Below are 10511 nucleotides of genomic sequence, written 5' to 3' on the forward strand. Positions count from 1 at the left end.
ATCATCACTTTGCTCTCCATCCTTCCTTACACCCTGAAATTAACCTTAGGGACAGCTAGTTCATTTAACCTCATCAATCTTGTTCTCTAGTTCCAGGTCCTGGAATCTAGGTCTTAGTTTCCGAAAGAAACTTACTTTTGTGTAAGCACACCTATTGTATACTAGGCACTTGACCTAATTTATCTGGTTTACGCTTCACATGCCCGAGAGAGATACTATCATTGTCTTCATTTCACAGGTAAGAAGGTTGAGGAGACATTAACTTTCCCAGTCACATTCAGGGTAGGGATTCAAACTCACATCCAATGCCTCGTCAACCTCTTTTACGTGCACCACTATCCTCTAGCCCCACTGCCCGTATATAGGCCTAGGTTATATCACCATTGTCCGCTCTTGAGCCTGGAAGGAAAATGAGCTGAGGGGTTTTGCTTTTCACAAAGGAACAGGATATTTCATCATCTTTATGTTTACGTTTTTCAGAGAATTTCTGTGCGAGGAAACAAATCCATTGTCAGCTTTTTAAATATATTCCTTTGGAGTAGCCACTTAACATCCTCTGAGGCCCAGATGGGCCAGCTTTGCTGGGACCAAGGGAAATGTTTGCGTCTGGAAGGCTACAGAGATGACCGCCTTGCTAGGTCTCCCGCGCACCCCGATGACGTCACGCGGCGAGGTTCTCTGTCGTCAGAGTTTCCTGCCCACCATCTTTGTCCCTGGCAAAGTGGGTTTTGCGCAGTGGCTTAGACCTAGAAAAGAATCGTGACGGGCAGGAAACCATTACACCACCACCCGGGCTGTGCTCTCTGGCTGCCGCCACCACCCCCGCCCTCGACTTTGCCTCCGCCTCCGGTGAGTTCAGGGAGGCTGCCTTTGGGGTGTGTCCCTAATTGACGGGGTGGGGGACGAAGAGAAGGGGAACCCCAGGCTGGGTCGGAAACCGGCGGAAGCGAGGAAATCCTAAGAGCGTGACCGTTGATGATGCAGGGAACCGTCGGGTGTGACCATTGAGAGGAAAAAGGTTGGAGAAAGGGTCTCCACCGTGATGACTGTGGGGCGGTGAGGGAATCCTCGGGTGTGGCAGCAGGTAGTTGGGGGCGTGAGGGTAAGATGTGTTTCGGAATTGGGGGTTTAGGAGGACCAGAGGCCAGGGGTGTGGCTGATAGAGCCTGGAGGCCGTGGGGGAAACCTTCTTTCTTCCCCGCTCGGCGTCGTTCACTGAGAGTCTGAGACGTGTCCAGCAAAAGCGAAAGGGAAAAGGGATTCCCTCAAAGGTTTGCTCATTGATGGGCGAACGTCGTCTGTCCCGTAACTTGAGGGTAAGAGACAACCTCTTCCCTGCTCCGTAATGGAGGAGCATATCGCTAGAATCTTGACCACTTGGGGAAAGAAGAGGCATTCTTGACTCTTGGAGGAAGGAAAGAGTAACCTCCAGAATTGACCCGATGTAAGAGAGGGGGAAGCAAATGGGGGTAAATCTTAACCCAGCTTTTTTTTTTTTTTTTTCTTTTTCTGGGCTCTGCGGGAATGGTCTGGTTTGGGAAAGGCTGTAGATTAAGCTGAAAGTAAAGAAACTGGAACTTCCTGTTATTTCCTTATCATTTGAATCCAAATAATTTGTTCATGCTGCTTATTTTCAAGAGCAGTCTTATATTGGAGGGGTGGGGTGGGGGGACAGGCTTTTATTGAACTCACGCGGATGCTTCATTAAACGTTTGACTTTCATTTTATTTTATTTTTGTATTTTTAGTGACAGGGTCTTACTGTGTTGCCCAGTCTAGTCTCGAACTCTTGGGCTCAAGCGATCCTCCCTATTCAGCCTCCCAAAGTTCTGTGATTACAGGCGTGAGCCAGAGCGCACAGCCAAACTTGACTTTTGAAAAGAAAAAATGTTTTGAAAACTGCTAAAGACTTATCGTAACCATTGTGGTTTAAAAGAAAATGCATTAAGTTTACAAAGGCAGAATGACTAAGAAAGAAGGTGGTCTCAATGAGAATCAATTTAAATTATTAATTACCTTCCTTGTATACTTGAATTGCTTAGCCTCAGGGTACACTTACAAAGTAATAATAGAAAGTAGCAGATGAAGGAGGTGCAGCTCTATAAGAAAACGTGTAACACATTCCAGTGATGACTAAGCGTGCTGGTAAGGTGAGAACTGTTTGCAGGTATCTTAACCCTTGAAACTTTCAAGGAAGCAGAAAGGATGATGTATAATGCAAGCATCCTCACTAACAGCTGGGTGGTAAAATCAATATAAATCTAATATTCTGACTGTATATGAAGAAACTCAAGGAAGTCCAGTTCTTTCATTCTTTCTGTCCTTGAAAGATCCATATTTTGAAGTACTAACTTTTTAGGCACAGGTCTGAACCAAGCTGAGCAAGGAATATATTAAATAGGGCACGTTCTCCTTTCTCTTGTCCTTTCTTTCCTTCCAGGCTTAAGTTTTCCAGAGTTTAAAGTTATTTTGGTTAAGAATTAGATGTAAAACTTTTGAACTCCTTTGCTTCTATATAATATTAAGAAGCTACTTTGTAGTCTAAGTAGAAAGCACCGGTGATTTTAGCTTTTGTGTCATAATTTCTTATGAGCAAAATAATACCTGATGATGCTATTGTCTTTGCATTATTACTGAATATTTGATTAGAAATGAATTTGGCACCTCTCACCCTTACAATAAAAGATTACTGGAATGACATTTCTGCTTTATAATTTGGTTAACTCTGTTCTGTTTTTTACTATAAGCACTGAGCTTTGTAAAGTCCAACTTTGTGAAAAGAAGAGTTTAGGGACTTCACGAACTAATTTAGCTTCCCAGAGAGCCATTTGAATTAAGATCCTATTAATTTTTTTTGACGTTATTCTACCCAAGGTATTAATCTTATTTTGCTACTCAATTTCTCTTTTAGGGAACTGGAGGGAGGTATAGGAGAAGAGGGACTTTGACAACCTATATTTCGTAGAAACTAGGTTATGTTAAATCTGGATATATAATCCTGTGCAGGGAGGCCTACTCCGAAATGCAGTGACATCACACTGTGGTCAGGGCAAGTAAGAGTGATTATGTGCTTTGACTCTGGCAGCTTTGTTGTTTAACAATGGCCTTAGGCCATACCATAAATCCTCAGAACAGCAGTGACTTGTCTGGTTTGATCCGGTAGAAAGGTAGTGTGAGTTCAAATTCCATCATGGCTTTGCTTATTTCTCTGGCTCTTCTGAAGGAACATTTTCTCTCCCAAAGGAGCAGCTTGATTTTTGAGGCACTTCAGCAATATTTGAGTTTTTTTGTTTTTTTTTGTTTTTCCTTGAGCTCCATTTTGTTTACTTTTTCTGTTACTTCTAATGAAGATGTCAGTTTTTGCCATCCTGTATTTTGGAAACTGTGGCTATGTCCATATCTAGCATGTGATTAAATGTGTCTCTCATATGAGGTAAGAACTCACTATATGAGAGATACACTTAATCATATATATGTGATTTTTTTTTTTTGAGGTGAAATTCACGTACCATAAAATGAACCAGCTTAAGACATACAGTTCAGTGGAATTTAGTACACTGCCAGTGTTGTGCAACAATCACGTCTTCTATTTGTTTTTATTTAGACTGTTTTCATTTTTCTTGGAGTTTCTTTTGGCTTAAGGCAAGAACCAGCTTGGCACCATGTTTCTCTGCCAATATGGATAGGGAATATTTTGTTACTATAGTGTTTACAATAGTGTTGGTTACTAGAGGGATATCCCTTCTCTTTAGAGCAGCAGGGACTCTTAATTTAGAATCTATGTTATGGGCTTCTAAAAATACTCTCTCTCTTCCCTGACCCTCCTCTCTTCCCTGAAATTTTGTGGGTGGGTGCATTATTTTCTAGTTAAGATGAGAACACTTAATGCTCACAATGAACAGGACAGTAATATATTCCTTGACATTGAAATTGTTAGGGGAGATAATGAAATATGTGAGCTGTTAAAGGCATGACTTAAGACTTAGGTTAATTTATTGTTCAATAGAATGTAGTGAAAATTCCTGTAAAGAATTTACTCATGCCTGTAATCCGAGCACTTTGGGAGGCCGAGGTTGATGGATCACTTGATGTCAGGAGTTCCAGACGAGCCTGGCTAACAAGGAAAACCCCATCTCTACTAAAATACAAAAATTAGCCGGGCATGGTAGTGGGTGCCTGTAGTCCCCGCTACGCTGAAGGCTAAGGCAGGAGAATCGCTTGAACCTGGGAGGCAGAGGTTGCAGTGAGCCCAGATCAAACCACTGCACTGGAGCCTGGGCCACAGTGAGACTTTGTCTCACAAAAAAAAAACAAAAAACAAACAGATTTTAATGGGCTGGGTACGGTGATCCCAACATGTAGTCTCAGCTACTTGGGAGGCTGAGGCAGGAGGATCAGTTCAGTCCAGAAGGCGGATGTTGCAGTGAGTCCCAGCTGGGACTACAGGCATGTGCCACTATGCCTGGCTAATTTTTGTATTTTTATTAGAGATGGGGTTTCACCATGTTCCCCAGGCTGGTCTCGAACTCTTGAGCTCAAACTATCTACACACCTCATCCTCCCAAAGTTTTGGGATTACAGGCGTGAGCCATCGTGCCTGGCCAAAAAAAATTTAATGTGTGTGTGTATAAGAGCCTTTTCAAAGAAATTGGGTGACAAATTCTAAGGAGGTTTTGTTTTAAAATCTTAAACAAGTTTTAAAGGACATAACATAGCATAGTAAACATCCTAGACAGATTGTAATGGATTTGAGCTATAGTCCTTCTTTGAGGCTCAAGTAATCATTTCTGTTTATTGGTTTTTCTGTTTGTATATATAAATTCATAGATAACTTCAGATTTATTCCAGGTCTTTTATGTGAAGAATTCCTTTCTTCATTTGCCCACTTCACATTTAGTTTACATTATGAATGGATTAAATTATTATAACATTCTTTGAATTTTTGCTAGAAAGGCATTGTGAAAACATTGCATAAGGCAAGCCTCAGTATAATTTTTAATTATAACAAGTATTAAAGGAGAAATTTCTATATTCTATAATGATATTTGAGTCCTAGCTCGCTTCTTTTAACAAGATCATTCTGTGAATTTCTGGTACAATCTAAAGAGCTATTGGGATCAAGACTATAGATAGTAATTAGCTGGTTGGAAAGAGAGCAGATGAGTCTAATTTCCATTAAACTATACAAGTAGCACATTGTTGAGATCAGATTTGAACCAGAAGTTTTTCATTATTTTATGTTTATCTGGCTCTTTTTTCTTTCCTTTAATTACATTGATTTATTTGCTGCTTAGGTCTTTTCTCCTAGATACATATTTGCTATTGTTTGCCAAATATATTATGTCATATTGACCTGATAATAATGAGCAGGTGCCAGGATGTCTTGTCCTGAAGTTGGTAATAAGTATTATTAGTGATGATAATAAGGACAAAGATACTCATTTTTGAGTACAGAAGGAATGTTATTAAAAACATATATATATTTATATATTTTTTCCCCTTGAGACAGGGTCTCACTCTGTCATGGAGGCTGGAGTGCAGTGGTGAGATCATAGCTCCCCGTAGCCTTGACCTCCTAGGCTCAAGCGATCCACCCACCTCAGCCTCCCAAGTAGCTGGGACTAACAGGTACATGCCACCATGCCTGACTAATTCTTGTATTTTTAGTAGAGATGGGGTTTTATCATGTTGCCCAGCTTGGTTGCAAACTCGTGCACCCAAGCAATTCACCTATCTTGGCTTCCCAAAGTGTTGGGATTATAGCATGAGCCACTGCACCTGGCCTAAATTTCTATTTATTTATTTATTTGAGATGGAGTTTTGCTCTGTTGCCCAGGCTGGAGTGCAGTGGCATGATCTTGGCTCACTGCAACCTCCATCTTCCAGGTCCAAGCGATTCTCCTGTCTCAGCCTCCCAAGTAGCTGGGATTACAGGATGTGCCACCACACCCGATTAATTTTTGCATTTTTAGCAGAGACAGGGTTTCACCATGTTGGCCAGGCTGGTCTTGAACTCCTGACCTCAAGTGATCCACCCGCCTCGGCCTCCCAAAGTCTGGGATTACAGGCCTGAGCTACTGTGCCCGGCCCCAAATTTTAATATATTTAAAGAAGTCAGGTACATTGGACAAAGTCTTATAGTTTCTCAAATCAGAAAATGTGGTATTATTATTTAGTAAAAATGTGACCAGACTGTGCCGTTTTTGTTAGTGGGGCCATTTGTCATCTGGATTACTTCTTCTGGAAATTGGGATGGAAGAGTTAAGGTTGAGGTTGTCTTTCTGTTACCAAAATATCTCATGTACCCTACAAATATATGCACCTACTACATACCCACAAAACTAAAACTGAAAAAAAAAATTCCACGTGTAAGTCATGGTTGCCTCTCTAGATGTTTGCTGTGAAAGAATATTGTCCTACTAATTTTGAATTTTTTTTTTCTGAGATTCTTTTTATTGAAAGTTTCATGTAATAGATCGGCAAAATTGTTTTTTCTTTTGACCTTACACTGCTTCAGAATATATGCTTTGGAGTGGTTCCAGCTTGAGGCAAGGAATTTACCAGATTTTCCTGAATGGAAAGTAATTGCAGATATATTTATAAAAAGGTCCAGCTTTAGCTCTTGAAAGCTTTGAGGATTTACTGTGGATAAAATCACAAAGCCATAATAGGTTCATATTTTTACCCGATTACATTTGGCCTTTAGATTTTTGCCCCTATTAGCAACTTGAGGAGTTACATTCTTAGTTTTCTCTGCATCCCTTGAACCATCAACGGTGGTGATAAAGGAAGATGATACTCATTTTTAGAAATTCTTAAATATAAGTGTTCCTAAAATTAATTGGATGTTTGTAAAATTAATTGGATGTCTTGTTAGATATCTGTAACCTGAATGAAGGAATTCTTTTCTCTTGCTATAGGTGCATATTAAAGATCCAAAGTCATGACTGACTCCAAGTATTTCACAACCAATAAAAAAGGTAAGTATGAGAATACAATCAAATCTTTGAAAATTTTCAAAAGTTGTAGTGTAAGATTGCCCCAAGCAGAATGTTCCTGACCTCTTCCTTCAGACATACTACATCTGCTACTTCTACAGATGAATGTATTCAAGCAAGTTGTTAAAGAGTAGGTTTTCAAAGATAGGGCTGTGATGCACATTATTTTGACTTGAAGGTTCTGTTTAGTGAAAGAGACTCCTCTTTTCTGTTTGAGATCAATACTGATCCATTGAAGATTGGTTAAGTGTGAGGAGGACAAAATAAGCAGCATACTTTTTCTCTGTTATTAAATAATTTTTACTTGGACATAAACATTTTATAACAAAGAATACAATTAAAGCAATACAGACGTGTATGTAAAAGGTAAAAATGAAAGTTCTCCCTGTTCCAGTTCCCAAGGGAACTTGGTATATATCCTCAAGTCTTTTTCCATGCATGTAAGTGTATATATTAATACATATAATTTAAAAATTTTTTATCTTTAATGAAAACGCAATCTTGCAAAACAATAAATAGAAATGGGTTATTTTCATATCCGTCCATATACATCTACCTTGTTCTTCGTCTAGATGTGTATTTAAAACAGGAAATCTCCAGAGCCATCTATGATTTTTAGGTCATAGACTGAATTACTTGAGGGGCTTTGAACTTACTAGTCTCATCATCTTTGTTATCAGTAATATAATGCTTGTTTTTACGTATGTGTTTGGGTCTAGGAACAAAGGATTCTTCTGGGGAAAGTCTAACCTTTCATCTTTTGTAAAATTGTTCCTAAATAGATCATTTCTAGAAATGTGGAGGGTCTTCCCATCAAAGACAAACATTTTAGCCCATCTCAGCTTATTGTGCCTGTAGCTTAGCTTGCTTTATTTGTTGCTTAGGATCAGAATTCTGTGCTTTTGTATTCAGGAGTCCTTATATTTACCAAAGTATTCCAGACATGACACCAGTTACCATTTTTCTTTTTCTCTTGTTGCAGTGAGTTGCTTAATTACATCAGCTTGTTTTCTGTAGCTTTCAATCTTGGCAACACATTAGAATTGCTCAGGCAGGGAACTTTGAAATAATATTGATGCCTGGGTCTCAACCTCAGCCTGATTTCATTTGTCCTGGATATGGTCTGGGTGTGGGGATTTTAAAGGTTCTCCACGTGGCCAGGCATGGTGGCTCATGCCTGTAATCCCAGTATGTTGGGAGGCCAAGACAGGAGGATTGTTTGAGTGCAGGAGTTTGAGACCAGCCTGGGCAACATGGTAAGACCCTATCTCTATGAAAAAAATTAAAAAATTAGCCCTGTATGGTGGTGCACACCTGTAGTCCCAGCTATTTGGGAGGCTGAGATGGGAGGATCACTTGAGCTTAGGAGGTTGAGGCTGCAGTGAACTGTGACTGTGCCACTGTACCCTGGCCTGGGCAACAGAGAGAGACCCTGTCTCAAAAGAAAACAAAAATTAAAAAGAAAGCTCCCCAGATTGTTTTAATGTGTAGCCATGATTGAGAACTACTGCTAGCTGCTAACAGTGCTTGGTAGGTTTGATCGGGGGGAGGAAGAGAGAGAAAAGATAGGAGTTTAATAAAGTTGTAGAATATATGACTTTCCCTCTTTTAGTACCCCTCTTTGGTCCTGCCCAACTTCTTCCTCCTTATTTTTATTACTTATGCCTCACAAAAACCATTAGCCACTTGTCATTCATTCTCAGCTTTTTCTGATTTTCTTTTGGAAATATGTTTATTTCTTCTGTTAGCATTTTGTATGCTTTGATGAACAAAATGTCTATAATTATATAAAGGGATATAATTACAATTAAATAGTTACAATTTTAAAACTCTCCTAAGTCTTCAAACCTACTCTTGAAAAGGTCTGGTGACCTTTTTTTAATTCAGGCATTTGTAAAAGTTTGAGACTGCAGATTGAATCACTGCTGATAAACATCATACTTTTAAAAAATTGATAGATTGTGTTCCCTGTGCTTCCTGCAACACTCGCCAGAACTGCCACTGAAACATATTCCTAAATTTATGCTTTTGGAATTGGAATAATTTCTGTTACATTCTGCTTTGATTCTATAACACCTGCTGCTGTTCACAATTCAGACTTTCTGAAACCCTGCCGTTTGTCCAATACTGTTCCCGGAAGTGAATGAGAGAGGAACTAAGAGCTGGATTTGGCAGGCTGGGATGTGGTGAAGAGTCCTATGAAGAATGACTCTTTAAAGGGCCCAGCTTTTCTTGCTATGCTACTTTTGTAGCAGTTGATTAAATAGAAATTTTGGAACAATTTTTTTGCCTTATTGGCCATGAATATTGAAACGAAAAAGTGTTCTACTTATGTCTTACTAATTTCTTCCTTTCCACATAAGGGTTTCAGGCAAATCACGTAGTGTTCTGTCCCCACTATTTCTTTTCTTTCTTTCTTTCTTTTTTTTTTTTTTGGAGGAGGGGAGGTCAGGTTTTAATGTCGCAGTCCTCAGGCGCCGTCATCCAGAGCCTGCCAGGGCCCGCGGCCATGTCGCTCACTCTGGTGGCAGTCGGCCCGCCTCATCAGGGCCTTTCGCGGAGACCGCCCCGTCGTCCTCGGGCACCAGCTCCACGTCCAGCTCCAGCTGCCGCATGTAGAAGCCCACGGCGCACACCTAGAGCTGGCTGGCGGCAAGCACGGCGCCTGCAGCTGCGTCCCCCCAGCGTCAGCTGCATGGGTCCCCGTAGCGCCGCCAGGCCCACCGCGTGTGAGACGCTGCTCCACACCACGCACAGGCGGCCCAGCAGGAAGAAGCCATATGCTGCTTCGCCATCCATGTCACTCTACATGAAGGAGATAACCCCGATGACCGATGCCCGATGCCAGGAGGCCATTGCGGAACCAGGGGAAGAAGGCTGTCTCGTGCGCCTTTCGGAGGAGCGTGGCGCCCACACAGTCCAGCTCAGACACGGGTGGCGGCGAAGCCCCCTTGCGGGGGCCATGGGCGGGGGCGAAGGACCCCTGGGCACTCCCCGCTCCGGGGCCACTGAGGTGGCAGTAGCAACCTCTGAAAGCAGAGACTGTCCCCACTGTTTCTGTGCTGGTGAATGAAATCTGGTTGAAAGGAACGACAGGAACAGTCTTGAAGGTGGAGGAAAGTCTTTGAGGCATGGTAGATGAGCTGGAGGATGTAGATGGAAAGTTGAGGTGTGAGTAGTCAACCTCTTTTTCATGGGTTTAGTGGTTTTTTTCCATTTCTTTTAAACAATATTAGGGTTGTTACTTTCTTTTTTATTTTGGGTCCAGCATCTTGAAGATAAGTGAGCCTGGAGACCAGGCCTTAAAATAGTGGTTACAATCCCTGACATTTTACAGTGCGGAGCCTAAGCAGTCATTCAAGATTGTACGTTTGGAATTGACTCCATGGTATACCATTCTTGGTTTCAAGATTATTCTTTTTTTTGAGACGGAGTCTTGCTCTGTCGCCCAGGCTGGAGTGCAGTGGCCGGATCTCAGCTCACTGCAAGCTCTGCCTCCCGGGTTCACGCCATT

The 10511-nt window shown here is 41.3% G+C and overlaps 1 protein-coding gene across 7 annotated transcripts in view; it reads left to right on the top strand.

Moving 5' to 3' along the window:
- Positions 1 to 321: 321 nt before the first annotated feature.
- The window catches only part of AP2B1 (adaptor-related protein complex 2, beta 1 subunit), a 154092-nt gene continuing 143902 nt past the window's right edge, over positions 322 to 10511 (top strand). For 4 of the 7 annotated variants that reach the window (XM_011951853.1, XM_011951847.1, XM_011951851.1 and 1 more), the window contains exons 1-2: positions 322 to 849; positions 6920 to 6979. Coding sequence is in view for 6 of the 7 variants with exons in the window: in XM_011951847.1 (XP_011807237.1) it covers positions 6943 to 6979 (37 nt within the window). In the remaining variant the exon portion in view is untranslated. Of the gene's footprint in view, positions 1085 to 2041; positions 2150 to 6919; positions 6980 to 10511 lie in introns of all 7 variants that reach the window. The other 3 variants (XM_011951846.1, XM_011951849.1, XM_011951850.1) reach the window with 3 other exon arrangements.

Source organism: Colobus angolensis, unplaced genomic scaffold (assembly GCF_000951035.1).
Source record: "Colobus angolensis palliatus isolate OR3802 unplaced genomic scaffold, Cang.pa_1.0 Scaffold329, whole genome shotgun sequence".
Taxonomy (NCBI): Eukaryota; Metazoa; Chordata; class Mammalia; order Primates; family Cercopithecidae; genus Colobus; species Colobus angolensis.